This window comes from Numida meleagris, chromosome 1, assembly GCF_002078875.1.
Source record: "Numida meleagris isolate 19003 breed g44 Domestic line chromosome 1, NumMel1.0, whole genome shotgun sequence".
Lineage (NCBI taxonomy): Eukaryota > Metazoa > Chordata > Aves > Galliformes > Numididae > Numida > Numida meleagris.
In genome coordinates, this window is record NC_034409.1 from 119,759,022 (window position 1) to 119,777,417 (window position 18,396).

Consider the following 18,396-nt stretch of genomic DNA (forward strand, 5'->3'; position numbering starts at 1 on the left):
CCCTTCCAAGAGCCAGTTCAAACAATCAATATCACCTGAAAATGCCTGAGGTTCGCCTTCAACACAATGCAAAGATTTTGCTGGAGACAAGTCACACCAAGTATAATTTCCATTGCATGCTCATAGAAAGGATACACATTCTTTGGATACTCACTCATGAAATTTGCTGAGTACAGACACAGTATAAATTCCTGCCTGGCTAGATTTACGCACCATAAAAGCACCTTCTTTCCCCTAAATGAAAAAGAAAGAAAAAAGAAAAAAAGAAAAAAAAAGATAAAGTTGCAAGAATCTCTGAGGTTGGGATTCACCCCAGTGAGCTTTAGACTCTTACACTGGAATGTCCACAGATAAGAGGAGATGTGATTCATCTGAGGTCCTTTAAGAACTACTTTAAGACACGACAAACTATGCCTCAGAAATATTTATTTCTCCCCATAAAAAGGGGGGACTAGATAACTGGTTGTGGTACCCCAATGTAGATGTTTGGAATTAGGTGAGTTGTACTCCACCCCAGACATGAAACTAGTGTGCCATTTTGGTTTGATGTAGGCACAGATTTACTACAGGGTAAAGAGAGGGTAGTTAAAGTTTCTCCTCACTCCTGTCCCTCCCAGAGGCAGTATGTGACCAGACACTGCCCCATACATTCCATTTGAATAAGTTCCTTTTCTGCTATACTCAGTAGCTTCACATAATGCATTAGACTGATGCCATTTTTTTCTTGCCAAAGTATTTCTGAATGGCGGAATAGCTAGAAAAAATTTCACTGCATATTAATATATTTGGAATATTTATTTTTTTGGTGGTATTCCAGTCCTACCTTTCACTACCCCCTTTCACATCTGTTAACAGTTTACCACACTGGGTTAGATATTCTGTTTTTCAGAATTCAATTTTGAAGTGTATAATCTGCTCATCTGGGTGAGATCAACAATGCATCTAGATATTTTTGGAGATCTGTTTATCAGTACTAAGGGAGTACAAGAGTCTCTAGCACGGTGTTATGCAACAGCTATTTGAAGAGCATCAGCATCCTCTAGCTACACAGTACAGCAAAGACACAGAAGCCTTTCCGGGGTTGCTCATATACAAGCAATAAAGAATATATAGCACCTTCTGATGGAGCAGCTGCTCAGACTGGGCACGGGAGACACCAGCAGCATACCAACTGCAAGAGAAGTATTAGGCTCATTACTGACAGGCTGATTTCTGGGTAAGGCACAGCAGACTCATGAAAAAGTGCCATACATTGTAAATATTTTCAAAACTGCTTTTAAAAGCTAGAGCTGGGACTTGGCCTGCATGTGTGATTTTAGGCTGTGGTAAGAGAGAAACCACTAGTTCCTATTTGCTTCCAATGAACTTCTATACCTTGAGATATCTGGGCCCATGCTGTGACTCTGGCTTTTTACAGTAAATCCTTACAGGCAGATCCTGCTGTCCTAAAGCTCTACCAGGAGCTCTACCAGAAGCAGTTTGTCCTGGACCATAACATGTCCATCTCCCTAACTGCTGTGAGTTGCATAATTTCTCCTCTAATCTTCTGTTTTTCACAATATTTGAGAAAAGTGAGAGATCCCCCATGGAGGAAACAAGCCAAACATGCTATGTCAGATCATTTTGGGGAGCTCATGTAAATTCTTTTTAACAAAAGTTCATTTTATGAAGGATCCTTTCATTAGTGTAGGAGACTGATTTGTCTAAACACTTGTTTTTTTCTCCTGTCCAAAACCAAATACATTCCTGTTGTTGGAAGCCTGTGAGCAGTGATGCTACTGATGACCTCAAAGCTGATGACCCAGAGAGGCAGTGGATGCCCCATCCCTGGAGACATCCAAAGTCAGGATGAACAGGACTCAGAGCACCCTGATCTGCCTGTAGGTGTCCCTGTTCCTTGCAGTGGAGATGGACTAGATGACCTTTAATGATTCTATGATTTTATACGTTTAATTATGGCTATGAATATAACCTACGTATGTGGAATGCCATAGTTCTCTGTACATGTAGAGTGGAAATACAATCTCTGCCTAAAGAATATCTCAGCTCTCATGAAGATACATCCTACATACTCACTCATGCTGAGCCATGCTCTGCTCTTCTGCCAATGTGTGCTCATTGACACTTGAGTTTTCCCTACAAAGACAAAACAATACACTGAAATGATGAAAAACTAATCATGAAAATTGTTTTCTCAGGTTAAATGCCACATTGCATATATTTTTGAGTAATTGTTTCTATTGTGCCATGTTCCAAGGTGAATATTTAAAAAACTGAGATATATTTAATTCTCTAGATTTTTTTCTGACTGGCTAAACACTTACAAAACCTTTTCCCACCACTGTACAATGTGTTGGAAAGACAAATATGCTCTATGCATGCTGTAGCAAGCAATGAAACTACACATGCCTTTACTGAATTTACAAAGAGATTGCATCTACCACTTCAAAATTTACATGGAAGATTTCCAAAACTGTACAACCCTAAATTTCCCAAATGAATATTCTTAGTATGACAGACAATAGAAAGAACACTAAAATAATTCCTTTTGCAAAAATAATAGTGATTGCACTTTATGCTGCCTTTTACAGAATATTATAAGAGTAGTGGCTTTTTTTGTTGTTTGTTTGGTTGTTTTTTTGTTGTTGCTTTTTTCTTTTTTAAAAGTAAACCTCTGGATCATATCTAGTATGGTTTACTATAAGAAAATCTGTGAAGTTTCTGTAAGATTTTAATTCAAACACTTTGACATACACTTAATGCTTACAACATCATAGCATCTTGCCAAAAAGAAAATTCAAGACTGATTTATCATAGAGTTGGACTCACGTTACCTTGTACTGGAATGCACACATACATACAAATGCATGAGCATGCTAGCAAAGTTGATGTTTTAAAGCTGAAATAAGAGTGCAAAGACTGAAATCCCAGCATATTGAAAACAGTGGCAAAACCCTATTGATTTAAATGAAAACAGGTGATGGGGGAAAAACTGATGCTTTTTGCATTAATGTATGAGTCAAGAAGACAAATTGCATTTGATTCTACACCTTACAGTAAATTATGTACTTAGTGCTCAGAAGGTTATTTAAGAAGAAAAATATTCCAAAAATTTTGCCTGATCTTTTCTAGAGTGGCGAGGAGAACGTTTAAGCAGTGGATGGCTGCATATTGATTCACCTTGGCTCATCATTCAGGAATAACTTTCTCAAGTAAGTGCTTGGTACAAAACCTTCATTTCTTCAAAATAAACAGTTCACAGTTCAGCTATCATATATGACTGCATCTTAAAATTGGTCACTTAAAAAAGGAAAAGGGATTAATCAGACAGACACTTTTTAGAATGCCACTAACAGAAATGCTCATGGTTAAAACATTTCTGCCTTTTTACGTGACATGGAGAAAATGCAGAGGTAATTTGTTTTAGGAGACTGTATTTCTGTTATTACACTGTTCACTAGCCGCTGAAATGGCTTCTTTCTCAGTGATTGGCATCATCATATGGAAGATTGGAGCAGCTGTTCAACAATATCATTACATTGCCATCTCCATTGCTGTGATGAAGGATGCCAGTGACTAACAGATGCCAGCAGAGTATCCAAGGTCAGATACAAAAAGTCAGCAGGTAGGCTCAGCACTCTTTCCATACAGTGCCAGCTGCAGTTGAGAAGCTAAGTTAAGTGAGTATGGGCAGCTGAGCTAACATATGAAGCAGCTGGCAGCATGACGTGTTGGACTAAGTTATGGGGACCCATAGTCATCTGTAGCGCTAAGGAGGTGGGCTGTGTGCTGTGCCCATCAGAAAAATAAACACGGGGAGTAAGGTGTGTACTTGAATATGAATGAAGACAGAAAGGAAGGGTTTCTTCACCACAGATCTCAGTAGAGCAAGAAGAAATCCAAGAATGCACGAAATCTGAAACAGGTAACTGCCAGCTGTTTGTTCCTACTACATTCCAAAGACCAAGGTCTTTGAAGTTTCCAAACATAACTTTAAGGTTTTGTTATGCTATATATGGAGTTTGTCCTTGCAGAATCAATGCTGCAAAAGCCTCAGTTTCACAACCCGGAGAAAAAACTACAGATGTCTCCCTTTCTCTTAATTTCTTTTTGCTCCTTCATTCATCTCAGAGCCCTCTGCTCAGGCTCCATTAGCAGAGCTGCCTATATCATACACTTTTGCATAGCCATCAGCTTTCCAGTGATGACATTTAGCAGCGAATCTCAGCTTACTGATTTATTATTGTCTTTGAATTGCCGGGGTTGTATGCTGCTTTCTTAATCCAAACAGCATGCCAAACTTGTCAGCTATAAAATAAAGACACTTTAACTTAAGGTTGATTTATTTGTTTGCTTACTTGCAGATGTAAACTTAATCAATGAGTTATGAGTGGATCAAGTAATTCCATCCTGTTCCAAACCAGTTTGGATATCCCCTTGCTTAAAAATTCTTCCACATTTCTGTCATGTACATGAAATCAAACTCAAAGAGTATCCATCGTGAGACAGACAAGAAGTTGTATCTCTTCCAGGCAGCTCCTGTTTGTTGTGTTGCCTTTGTCTCCAGCATACTCTGAAGGCTGTTTCTTATTTAATGACTTGGGAAGTGATTTTCTTTTCTGCCCCAGCTGGATGTTAAGGAAAAATGTTGTATTTTAAGCAGTCAAAGGGTATTCTTCCAGTTGTGAACCTCAGAGAGAATAATTCGATGCTTCTCTCCTGTGCTGGATGGAACTGTTTCAACAGTTCTCACTGGTCTCCTGTGCTGTAACTGCTATTGCAATTGTGAGGGTGTAGGTCTAAAGATGATCTGTGCACATGCGAGAGGCAAAGTCTGTGAGGAGAGATGTTATCTTTTTATTCACTGAAACTAAATAGTTGGAAATAAATGGCCAGCTTCAGAGTGCACAAGCCCTTCTTCAGGCAAATGTCAGAATTAAAGCCACTGGATACTATTTTAGCTTGCACACAGGCAGTGACTATAGTAAATCTCATCCAGTCTGGCAGCCAAGGCTGATAATGAAAATGGAGTTGTACACAACACAATGAGGCTTCTTCAAAAAGGTTTAAAAGCTACTAACATAGTTCCATGCTAAGGCTAGCTCTATAGATCAGGTACCAGGACTGCCTGCAGTTCTGTCTATGAGGATGAGATATGTGGAAGATCATGATCATGGAAAAAAGATATGGTGCAGTGCATACTTACCCTTCCAAATCCCTTATTTTCCACCAGGCAAAATCCTCCTCTTGCAAGACATGGTATTTATTGCTTTTGACAAGACGGATAGCTGAATTTCCTGAGGGTTCATAGTTGCACTGGGCCACAGCCATATTTAGAATTCCCTTGTTTGATGATACAACCTGAGGCAGGCTTCTGCGTCTCAGCTTTTGAAGACAGAAGAAATAAAATGACAAAGAGATACAGCACAGAGTACTGTAAGAAAAGATAAGCAACATACGCAATAACATATATCATCAAAATGGATAACGATATTAAGCAAATTAATCAAAGCTAAGAAGATGGGCCTGGGCAAGCACCTTTTTTCTCATTCATGTAGAAGGACATTCCAGAAACAGTTGTCCATATTTGTGAGACAGGTAAAAATAGAGCCAAATTCCATCATAATGACACCAGAAGCATTGCATGGAGTGCAGGCTGACACAGCTGTAATAGGAAGTTCTCATTAACAAGATGACACAATAGACTGCGCTCATATCAAACACCTAACATCATCTGAAGCTGATACAATTTACTGAGCAATTGCAATTCATATGCATTAGACACTATGTGACCAAATGGTTTTACTATAACTAAGTGCAATGATGTCCTGTTGTACCTGAAAACTCCATCACAGCATCACAGTATTGTAACTTTATATATAAATTTCAATGACTGTTGATCAATAGTAATAATTACCATAAAGCAGAAGAGACATTCATCAGTTATTACTACTAATCACTGAAAGAAAAAGCTACATGATTCTAAATTGTCTGCTTTCCTTACCATCTTTTATTGACCAGCTTGGATGTTTCTTTGCCAAGCCTATAAGATATTAGGAACCCCCACTGTGACAAACTTTCCCTATGCAGATTTAAACAAGTATAGGTACGTAAATACAGGACTCATCTTTGACCCATGTCTTCAGGTGAAATGTGTCTTCCTACAGAAGTTTCTACATATCACCACTATTTGTTTAGAAGGTCTGCACAAATAACTTACATTGGATATGAGGGGGAAGTTCTTTACCAAGAATGGTGAGGTGCTGGAACAAGCTGTCCAGAGAGGCTGTGGATGCCCCATCCCTGTGGTGTTCAAGGCCAGGTTGGATGGGCCCCTGGGCAGAGTGGTCTAGTATTAGATATGGAGGTGGGTGGCCCCGCCTGCGGCAGGGGGGTTGGAGCTTGATGATCCTTGAGGTCCCTTCCAACCCAATAGAATGTATGATTCTATGATTCTATGAACTTGGATGGGAAGCTTGACATTAAAGTTAGATTATATGAATCTAACCATAGGGAAAAAGTCATCTAAAATTTAGGCACTGAATTATGTTTAGAAATTGGAGAAATGTCATAATTGAGAAAATTGAGGCATTCCAATTCTGTAAGAGCAGGGAAAACTACATGTGAAACACTGACAGCAAAAGATGGGGGAAAATAATAAAGACTTGGGATAAGAGGCTCCAAGTGCCAACTATTTATCTTATCCAATCATTTTATAATTGAAAAGCACTCTAATGCAATACCTGGTAAGAATGCCAAGTGTTCTGAAGCAGGCTGTGATTCCCTTAAGTCAAATCCTAGCAACCATGGGATTGCGTGTTTGCTTGTTTCATCTTTATTGACATTTCTTTACTTAACTTAAGCAAGGAGAAACCAAGAAGCCAATTGATTTACTCCATGGAGCCAGAAGATACACAGGGTCTTTTTCAGTAAACACACCGAATCTCAATCTGATCTCACTAAGCTCCATGGTGATGCTCATCTGTAAAGAACAGAATCCTCATTTGCCTAGACTTAGATGTGTTAATCATCAAGCATTACTGCTTGAGCACAGGAAGACTAGTTCCTGTTGGCCATGTCTGACTTCAGTGGAAGGGAGCTTTTAGCTTGAAGGCCATTGTTAAGCATGATCCACGCCTTAGGCTATCTATTTGTTTTGTGAATAATGACAGAAATAGAGCGGCCTGCAGCTATCAGAAAGATGGAGAAAATTATAATGCGGAGATTTAACAGCATTTTCATAAAAGCATCTAGTAATATTAGAGCAAGCAAATATTTAGTAAATGTATTTATGGGCTGATTTGCACCTCTGAGATCTAAATTTGGTAATCTTTTGAGATTAAATAGTTCTTTCTTAATTTCCTGTTTTGCTTATGGAATGATCAGAATGTCATGCTTTCAGAGAGCTTTCATCTTTATGTGTGAACAGAAGAAAGTGCAAAGTATTGGCCAAAGTAAATGGCAATAATTATGATCAAAGAAAGGAGTTTTGTTTTGTTCAACCTGCCAGGGGAAAGATCCAGACAGACATTAGCACATCACATTTTCATCTCTTTGGGTTTTACTGCTGGATTTGTACTTGTCTTTTGCAATATTTCTGGATGGACTTCTGTGCAACCTGGTACAGATTAATGTCTTGGTTTGCATCCATACATATTGCTTTCCATATCCAGTACTGGTTGAAAGCCCTAAAGCCTCTACTTTCCTAACAGTAACTGAATACACCTTGTTACTTCCTTTATGTTAGCAAAGATATTATTGTGATTTCCATATCGATGACTTTATCACCACCATCTAAAGAGCGCTTCAGGTGACAAGCTGAGATTTAGGTGTGACAGGCAAATGTGGAATGCCTACTATCTGCAAAACCATGTTCCCATGGTACAGCTGGAGGTATGTGCTGCATCATTTACTCTTCCAAAAAACTTGTCCAAAATATTAGCATGAGGAGATATGTGTGTGCACTCAGTGGACTTCTACCTGGCCTACAGAAAGTATTTGACATTGCAAAGATAGTGCTTGCCAGACACCAACAGAGATAAAAGTGTTTCTAAGACAGGAAGCTCCTGCTTATCAAAGCACAGAGGAAATGCCCGCTGGTCCCTCTGAAGGCATGGCTGTCACCTGTATTCTCTGTAATAGCATCAACCCTTAGGAACCAGCTCTTCTGTGGGTATGGTGTAATGTTCAACTGATGAAAGGGACAGAGACATCAAAGGTGCAAGCTGTAAAGAGAAAAACTAGTGCCTCTGGTCAACTGAAAAAAGAGGAAAGGAACAAGACTTGAAGGGACTGGAGAGGTGAGGGATATTAAATAGGAGTAGATGGAAGGAAGATTGGCAGTTCAGTCATACCTTTGATGACCAGTCTGAGTAGATGAAATGACAAAGTAGAATGCACTTAAAGCTTGTAGAAGTAGCTTTGGAGATAAATATAGTCTGCTGACTGCTACTCACCATGAAAACTCAGTATTAGCCTTCTAAACCTGATCTGCATGATACAGCTTGGGGAAATGAAGTCAAGTTGTTCTAACCAGATGTGGTAATTATATCTGCATTTACTGAAACTGTTTTAGGTATCGACCTCAATACTGTCATGTTCCTGCATTTTAAATTTCCCTTCCAAAATAACATCTCTGAAATCAAGCAGATAATGAAAATAAATCATAAAGGCCTAGCAGAAGCCAGCCTGTTCAGCAGAATATTTGCATGAGTTACGATCTCTCCAGATAGACAAAGCATCTCTTGATGGAAGCCAGGCAAAGCAGACCACAGAATTCAAAACAAGTTATGCTGCTGCATGTTCACAACGCCATTTCTTTCAAATATTATTAACAGAAAAAAATGTCAAAAGCTTCTTTGATCATAGCCTGTTTTCAAGGCTTTATTATTATTTTTGGAGCTCCACTTCATAGCTGATGGTTTTGTCTTCTGTTTCTTGATACTCTATGCAGTTCTTAAAGCCCTAGTTGTTATGTCAATTGTATATATAAGAATTCAAGCTTTTCTTCTTTTTTTTTTTAAAGTTTCTTTGTGATCAACAAAGAGAAGCAAGGAAATGGGCCGAGAGTGTATCCTAAGGATACAAACCACAAACCAGAAGACATACGAAAATAAGGCAGGAGATACAATTTAAGAAAAATCTCATGATTTTAAACCCAATCTAGTTTACTTTGAGGGAGGTTGGACTAGTGATCTGAGAATACACAGACCATTCTGATAGTCCTTTTTTAAAATAGATGAAGATGTCATAACTCAAACAACATTGTTCTCTTCTATTCTCTTGTCATTTTTACCTTCACTCCACAAAACTTAGTAGGTAGGCTGGGCAGCGAAATTAAGGTCAAAGATAGCACTATCACCCTTACATTTGTATAAGAGGAGAAACATAGGTTGCTCTGAAAGTAACACCTGCTATTTATTTTCATGGAAACCACAACAGATACAAAGAACACAATAACACTATTTGATAGTGATACTTCCATGTTAGATGCCATTTTGTCAGACTGCCTCTCTGCTGCCATCTGTCACAGAACATTGGCGAGAAGGTTCAACCTCTACTGCCATCCCACCAACAACTGCCTCTGTTGCCATGAGTCAACATAATAAAACAGGAGGCATTACTTTCAGAGCAGCGCTCGTAGAAGAGGAAATAAATGTAGAAACAGATCTTCCAGTCTTTGTTTTATTCTTATGCCTTCCAGCTTTTCCATTTCCCTTATTCATCAAACACCATGGTAAACTGCTGCATACAGTGTTTGTTTGTTTGTTTGTTTTTGTTTTTTGCATTCTGGTGTCTTGTTTGTCCTTTGAGTCTCTATGCTTAGTTTCCTCAGACAGAAGCAAGGCACACACTTCTGGGTTTCTGTCTGGTATAAAGCCAAGACATAGGCAGGAGTACATATATATCTCAGAAGCACTTCCCAATTCATTAACTTAGAGTTTGTTTCTGTCAAGTTGAGCTGAACAGATGTTCCTAAAGAGGCATCTGTACTCCTCACCCAGTCTGTTGGAGCAGCATAACTTGGGAGTTGCCTGAGATAAGTGCAGTTCATCCACCATTTCTCACCTAAACAAAGTCATAGAATCATTAAGTTTGGAGTCCAACCATCGACCCATCACCATCATGCCCATAAAACCTCAATATACTTGTCTACAACTTCAGTTACTATGTTTTCTCCAAGTACTACAAGCACCGTTTTCACTGGGAAGTGTGGTAGAGTGGAGTTTGGGGCATCTGTAAGAATGGGGACTTCCTATGCTCCAGAAAACTAATTTTGATGGCATTCACTAAAAGACATCACTATAAAGGCTGTACTGTCTACTACCACCAGCTTGTTAAGTGAATTGGAAGTGGCTGAGGTTTCCTCAGTTTGCTGTTTTCAGCACATTGAAGAGAGAGTTATGTCATTCCTCCTGACATGCTGCTGGACACCAGAATGCGGTACTTTGACCACACATTAGAGATTGAAGAGACAACCTTCAGAGACAACCTGCAATTCTCCCATCTTATAGTACTTCCCATCATCAGTATATTGAATCTTTCTCTAGAGGTTGATACTCAGAAGTTTGACCTACCAGTGTCTGAGGGACTGGAGGCAGTGGTTTCACAGACCAGGTTGTGCAACATAGAGTCACATCTGGAAGACAGGGATTAAAATACATACATTAAAAAACATGAATTTCAGTACGAATTTATCTCTTGATGCTTTCTCAGTTGCAGGAATATACAGTGGCAGCAACAGCACTGACATTTCTTTTCCCTGTGGTATAGAACTGCTTTAACTCTGCATTTTCCAACTTCCTCTTAATTCATCTCAGTATCTTTTAAAAGTCCATAAAACATTGTTCTCATCTACACCAAGTGTCTGAAATAGGCACTTGTAGTCTATGAAGTGGAAATTAAGAATACTGCTTTCAGTTACCCAGCAGCCAGAAGACTCAGGCTGTCTGGAATTTCCCCTACACAGGAAATCTATCCCTGTGCTCTGCATGTCTCCACTAACAACCTCAGGAACTCATCTAGGAACAAATACAGAGTAGACACAGCACAATATCTTGCACGCATTATTATCTCTGGCAGAAATGAAGCGTTCAATGTACCAAAATACTACTTGTAATTCTTCTCTTGGCTAAGTCATCCATGGCTGACAGTGAGGTATTTCCTTGTCCTTACAGCTGACTGGGGGTTTCACAGACCTATTGGTTCATGCAGCACATGGTTTGCAAGCTATTATGAAGCTATTTAAATTAATGCTACAAAACAGCTGACAACTGTTTACATTAGCCAATGTTCCATAATCATGAAAACTATATTAAGAGCAGATAAGCCTATGTCATTAATTTCAATTTTCAAAAGCAAATGCTTCAGTGTTACTGGGAGTGTCACAGATACAAACCAGGTTCCAAACTATGCACACATACATTTTTAAATTTGTCTTTTAATTTTGGGTTCTTACATTTTTGACTGTGACACTAAATGCTCAAGACCAAGTTTTGATTGTGATTGAAATTAGAAAATCTATGAGTGCTCTCCATTCCAAATAACCCAGCTTTAAAAGGATGAAACCTAAATATTCATAATTCACCGTTCTGTTTTATTAACATGGGATCAACTTTCTGTTAAGCATGTACACTAGCATGAGGGAATTCCCTTCTGACAATATGAAATCTAGGAGGGTACTATTTTATAGATTTTCCTCTCTCTGTCTTCATAGATAAAATATAGAAAAAACTCAATAATCACAACTATGTTCTACAAAAATACTTTAAAAAAGAAAATTAAAAGAAAAAAAAATACTTTGCAAGTTAAATCACATTGTTTCTACCTGTCTGGTGGTGGGAACCTCATCAACTGAGGAGCCTTAGAGCATAATGCTACAATTTATCTAGAGATCTTAAGGATAAGGAAGAAAATATTTCCATTTTGATTATTTTGTAGGTAAAAATGTCACCATCTTCTTTGATCAAACACAACAGATACAATTTAAGGTATGAATAGAATCATAGAATTATTTGAGTTGGATGGCCAGCTAGTCCAACTCCCCTGCAATGAACAGGGACACCTACAGGTACATCAGGGTGCTCAGAGCCCTGTCCAGCCTGACCTTGAGTGTCTCCAGGGACAGGGCACCCACTACCTCTCTGGGCAACCTGTGCCAGTGCTTCACTTCCCTTACTGTAAAACACTTCTTCCTTATATCTAACCTAAATCTCCCCTCTTTTCATGTGAAACCATTTCCCCTTGTCCTATCACAACAGACTGCTGAAGAGTCTGACCCCTACTTTCTTGTAGCCACCTTTCAGAAAGAAGGAGACAGACTCTTTAGCAGGGTCAGTATTAGTTCTCCCATTTGGATTTGACATATAGTGAAAGGCATCACTGAGACTAGGCAAATAGAAATAAAAGAAGACATTACATTTCTCCCAAGTCGTACATCCAGGAGCCGCTTTACAAGTCTGATTGCAACAGAGAAACCTCCCATTGGTGAAGAACCTTTTATGATATTTGCTTAGTAAATTAGTATTTTCTTTTATTTCTGGAAAGCATAGAGAAAAAAAAAAACCAAAGAAAACATGAAAAGCTGCATCACTGAAATCTTCCTTTTGTTTAACAGAATCTGCTGCACCCAACTGTGAGACCTCTTATCCTCCCTACTGTTTTGTCCTCTATACCATATTTCTTCATACATGCACTAGCCTGAATTCCACACCCACCAGCTACCTCTTTTTGACACCTAGGTGTCAAGAAAGACACAGTGCAGTCTTATGAAACAATCAATAGCCAAAGTAGGATCCAACATCTATGATTCCAAATTATATGTCTTACAAGGATTTCACAATCAATAATAAAAATAATAAAACATTTTTGTATATCAAAATATACTGAATGTTTTCCTAGAACTATCTACTGTAAGAAAACGATACTCAGTGATACTCAGTATCAGAATAAATACCCAATACCTGAAATAGCAAATCCAATCTGTTTATCTGCTAAAATATATCAAACATTTAAGCATACCAAAGGGGAACACTATCAAAGAAACATTTAATTTATAATCCAAACATTACTTTACTCTAGAAAACTAGCACTGGTGCAATTACTGTGCTAATAATATATTAGTTCTGCAAGTCATAACAGCATTTTTGGCTTCAGAAGGCAGCTAAAAGAAATGTAGGATGAGTAGAGTGAGACTTTAAAAACTGATCACTTCAGGACAGGGTTTAAGATCTCCTCAGATGACCCCTTTTTAACCCTAAGTTTCTGAACATGCAAGAGGGGACAGAAAGGATCAGTACATCTTTGGTGACCAGTACTTGTATTAAAAGACTTGCAGGCAGCTGAAATGTTTTTGCTATTATTTGCCTTATGATCATTACAAAATGTATCACTCACATAATCTTACTCTTCACAAATTTTATTTTAAAAGATTTTATTTCAGTATACCAAAACTTTCCTCAGTGATTTCTTGGAAAAATCTTTTTTTCTAGAAGGCTCAATGAAGATAACTTCTCCGATTCTTCTCCTGGCCCAAATTCTCCATAACATTACCAAATTAATTGCCATATTCTCACTTCTGTGTATGCAAGAGGAGTCACAAAGAGAGAGATGTCTCATACATAGGCCTAGTAGTAAAATTTAGGAGGATGTTTATTCACAGTGCACTACAGATAGTCTACTGTTCTTACAATGGCCAGCAGGTGTGAGGGATGCCCTATTCAGTGTGAGGTTTTTGCCTTCACTGGAGAGATAGTTTCTTGCCTAGTATGATTTACATGACTATGATTTTGCTTCATTGAAAACAGCAGAAATTTGCTTGGGAAAACAGGTGAAAAACACGAGCAGAGTGGGTTATCAAAGCAGCTTTATGCAGGTAGGAACTATACCAGCCAAATCAGAAATGATTGTTCTTTATTAACTTTCATTGGTTGGAACATATGACGAAAATTAGGAAATTTTAAAATTAATTCTTGAAAATTCCAGTGCATTTCAACCACTCAGATTTGAAGTATGAATAAGACTTAAAACAGGTGACAATGAGCTGCATAAAATGATAGAGCAGAGTACTTTCCTATCTCCAGTGAAGTTATTTGATTACTTGGGTACACTGGCACACAAAGGGCTAGTGTTACCTCTATGCAAAGCTGCAAGCCACTTGTTCCGTCTCTCTTCATCAGCTGCATAAACATAGAGCAGCCCATCCTTGTACACGATCTGGAAGAGGTTGAGAAAGCCAGCATTGTGAGAGCGTGCTGCCTGAAATCTTCATACAAAAATCTGGGAACCAAAACTAGGCTTTGAAGATCCACTGATATCAAACTTCTACAACTTAGTAATGTTTTTTGGAGGTCATATATATTACTGTCATCTTATAAGCCTTGCATATACTGCCTTAACTACAGTGGATCATGTCCAAAAGAACCACTGAAGAAAGAAGGGGGCAGCATAGGATATTTATAGATAGACCTGTCTTCTATATACAAAAGACCTTACAATTCACAAAGAAAATCATTTTTTCCACTTCAGTTTTTCCACACTCCTCTTCCAGCTTCTGGCTGTTGTTACACAAACCAGTGCCTGTCTCCAGGTATTCAGTAACAAATACTGAGGCAGAGCATAATCTTTGGGCAGTTTTGGATCAGGGAATTCCCACAGTAAGTAGCCCTATAACTCAGCTATACAAGATGAACAATCAGCTTATTTTTCTTGTGTTCAACCTACCTTCTACTAGCCTCATTTGATGCCTACGTAATAATTACTAACATCTGCTTTGCTGTTTGGGTCATGCTTAGTATAGGCTAACTGTGCGTGTGTGTTAAGTCCAGGGCTTCATTTCCCTTGTGTACATTGCCTTTCAGTCATCTGCAATGAATTTCAAGTATCGCCTTATTGCTTTGTTTGTTACATTGAAGAGCACTTGTTATTAAATGTGTGCTCCCTCTTGTAAGCATACCAGGCTGATCAATCCATTTTCTGTCTCTTTATTTAGTTAAATGGTGGAGCTCTGCGAGCTTTTCTCTTTAAGGCATGTTACCCGATCCATCAGACACTCTCAAACCTCTCCTCTGACCTCCCTTCAGTTTACAACATCTTTCTTGAATTAGAGTCACCAGAACTAGACTCAATATTCTCCTGCAGATTACAGTATTGTCAAAACAAGGCAGTATAGCCTTCCTGCTTTTATTCAATGTCTGCCTCTGTCAATGACCAAAGATGCCATTAGCTCCTTTGGCCACAGCATCACACTGGAATTGATGAGAATCAGCTATCAGGATCCTAACTCTCTTTCATACAGTTTCCCAGAATGGAGTCCCCCATCCTGTGACTACGGTGTGTATTCTTCTTCCCACTTCTCTGAGTTGTGAACATGAACATCTGAGATAAACACAGTGATTTAACAGAAGCGCATCATTCACTGCCACAAAAGTGGGGAGGGAGAAGGGAAAGGAAGAAAGGAATGACACTTAGGAGTAAGGAGGAAGTGAAAAACAAAGCATTTCTCAAGAGGGTTCTCTTGGTCACGGCAATTTTTGCAGGGTCATGGATTAACACACTATCAAACAGCCTGCTGCTGGTGGCTGTGCTGCTCCAGGTGGCACTCCAAGGGGATCTGCGGCCTGCCTGTTCTCACAGAACCAGTACTGATAGAGGCACTGGGGAGAATGTGGTGGGGAAAGAGATGAAAAGCAGCAAATCTGAAGTTATGGTTTTCTTATTTAATTCCTAAACACGTGTATTGCTTTGTGCAGCTACATCTTCTGGTACATGCACAAAGCATAGCCTTGAATTTACTGACTGAGGTCTAATAAATGAATAGTAATCAGGCAGTCTTGGGTCAAATCCTGCACTTGGCATTGGGCAAAAAGATGGGAGTGGAGACACTGAGAATTAAAATGAGGTTTTTTAAGTCCCTAATTCTGCCTGAAAAATGTGATAATCCCACGAGTGTATTGATCCATGTATTAAAGCAAAACATGATAGAAATTTGAACATAAGAGAAAAAATTCAAGATCCAAATTTTATCCCAGTCAAGTAGAAACATTTTAACAAGGTCACAAATTCAGTAATAAGGACAGATTTTCTATTTTTTGTAAATATCTATGGCACTCAGCCATAGCAAGCATCAGCACTTGGGACAGGAGTGATCACTGTAACCCTAGGATGATTTGAATTGTTTCACATGAAAAGAACATAAAACAAATTTCACGACTAACCTGAAAAGGATATTGTCTCGCAGGAGGTGTTGATTCCTCAAGATTCACTGTCTCAACACATCGGATTTTCTCAATCTCAATAGATCCCTTTTTCCTTCCTCTTTTCTAAGAGAAAATAAAGCAGATTGTAACCTAATGTTAACACAGTATGGAGTATTCTAGTTTTACCGTTCTGGGCATTTTCATGTCTCAAGCTGGATAAGCCATAGCTTCATGGTTGTTAATCTTTAAAAGTAATAAAAAAATTCTTAGTGCCCCAACCACATTTATATATCAATCAAATTCCTTTTAAAGTCAATTACAAATTACAGGACACGGCCCTACATCTGAGAAAACAGATGTAAGAGTATAGCTGCAGAAGGGGAATGAGGGGAGAAAGAAGATGGAAGAATTAAATGCAAGATACCTTAACTGCAAACCAGAAGCCTAGCTGTGGCATTTGTATTTTTGCTAAGGTGCAGGAGCATATTCTCAATGGGCTTCCAAACAGGATCCTAATGAAACATAACTCACCGGAGGGATCCAAACGTACTGAAGGAGCAAAAACTTTGAAACAAGTTGCCAGCATCATGTATTTGCATTCCCAACAGGAGTTGATCTGAGTGAAATCTACCCTAGTGTGATGCACAGTCAGTCTCTAGAAATCGATAGCTTAACCATCTGCTTTATACGAATGAGGGATAAGATTGGGAACTAATTACGCCTCACACAAGTAATTTCTGAAGCCACTTATTTACACCACTTCAGAGGGAGGCCTGAACGAGGAAAACATCCCTATTCAAGACAATATGTAAACATATGCCACTTTTAATTACTTGCTTAAGTTTTGTTGTCTTGGGAAGGATGCAAACAGATGCTCAATGGCAAACATAGCTGTAAGAGTTGTTCTGAATAGACACACTCTCAAGCCTGCAGCCAAGTGATTTCCTGAACTGAAAATAGAATTTGTTACCCTCCAATTTTTAATTTTACTCAAAACAAAGTACACCTGTTTTTCTAATGCATTGCTTCGAATCAAGTTTCACACCAGAAGAATGAGGTAACTGGTAACTGATGTTTGGAATATCTTTGAATAGTTTACTTAAGAAAATGAGTTTTTACCTCTTTGCTGTATTCGTAATAAGAAAGGCTTGTTTTTGTCAGAACAAACAACCTTTTCTTGTAATTAGCTGGTGACATTTTTCTCTTCTGTTGTGACTTCTTTAAAAGAAGTTCTTCTAGAATTGTCTTTTTCTCCATTTTATTTCCCTAAAAGAATATCATAGTAACTTTTATTATCACTATTAATAAACATGACAACACCAACAGTAGAAACTGTAATAAAGAATATATTGAGCCATTGTCTTCTACATGTGTTTTGACATTTTATAGTAATACATGGTTACAAAGCATGTGTTTAACACTGCATAAACAAACGAGGTTGATTAACTTATTCTTCAGGGGAAACAATCGCATTATAGGAAAATGAAGATAAATACATACTGTACTTCTAAATAAGGCACTTCTGTTACTTCATTGTCTGAGTATCTCTCCTTCAAAAGCATGCACGCTTTCTGGCAAAGAGCACAGACTACTTTATGCACAAATGTATTACATCTGCAGCATATTATGGAAGCCATTACAGCAGCAAAGAGATCAACAATAACAAAGAAAACCCTTCTGTCTACAGACTAGAAAAACAGACCTAGTGCTGACAAGTTTGTTCCCTGAACTGGAAATTTCCCATTTCTTTCTTTCAACTGTAACAAATGCACATTTATGGAACAGTGATACATAGAGAAGATCAGTAAGTAAAAATCTTCCTGCACCACACATAAGTACATAATCCATACATGCATGGATGTATTTTTTCTTAACTTTGATAATGATACAGTAGCAAATACTAAGAAGGATGAAATCTATAACATTTCTTCAAGCTTAGTATGGTTTCAGGTTATCTTACCCAAGTACAAAGACCAAATGTCCTTTGCCATGTATGTTCTGCAGCTCCAAAGGAAAGTGTGCTACTTCATTATGCGCTTGTTCACCACAGAGAATATAGCAGAAAGAGAGTATTTGCATGATGCTCATCACACCCACATGATTTATCCACTGAAACCTGACTAAGCCCAGAAATCAGCAAGTATCTACCAGGAACAGGCTGAAGAGGAAAAGGGGGCTTTATGAGGCACTGCTCCACACC

At 38.5% G+C, this 18,396-nt stretch overlaps 1 protein-coding gene across 1 annotated transcript in view; it reads right to left on the reverse strand.

Moving 5' to 3' along the window:
• The window catches only part of BMX (BMX non-receptor tyrosine kinase), a 27,951-nt gene extending 10,273 nt beyond the window's left edge, over nucleotides 1-17,678 (reverse strand). The window contains exons 1-9 of the mRNA XM_021385057.1: nucleotides 17,316-17,678; nucleotides 16,215-16,319; nucleotides 14,133-14,214; nucleotides 12,419-12,538; nucleotides 10,578-10,639; nucleotides 5,207-5,385; nucleotides 2,077-2,136; nucleotides 1,117-1,171; nucleotides 155-234 (exon numbers count right to left, since the gene is read on the reverse strand). Coding sequence (XP_021240732.1) covers nucleotides 155-234; nucleotides 1,117-1,171; nucleotides 2,077-2,136; nucleotides 5,207-5,385; nucleotides 10,578-10,639; nucleotides 12,419-12,538; nucleotides 14,133-14,214; nucleotides 16,215-16,319; nucleotides 17,316-17,453 — 881 coding nt within the window. The 5' untranslated portion in view covers nucleotides 17,454-17,678. The remainder of the gene's footprint in view (nucleotides 1-154; nucleotides 235-1,116; nucleotides 1,172-2,076; nucleotides 2,137-5,206; nucleotides 5,386-10,577; nucleotides 10,640-12,418; nucleotides 12,539-14,132; nucleotides 14,215-16,214; nucleotides 16,320-17,315) is intronic.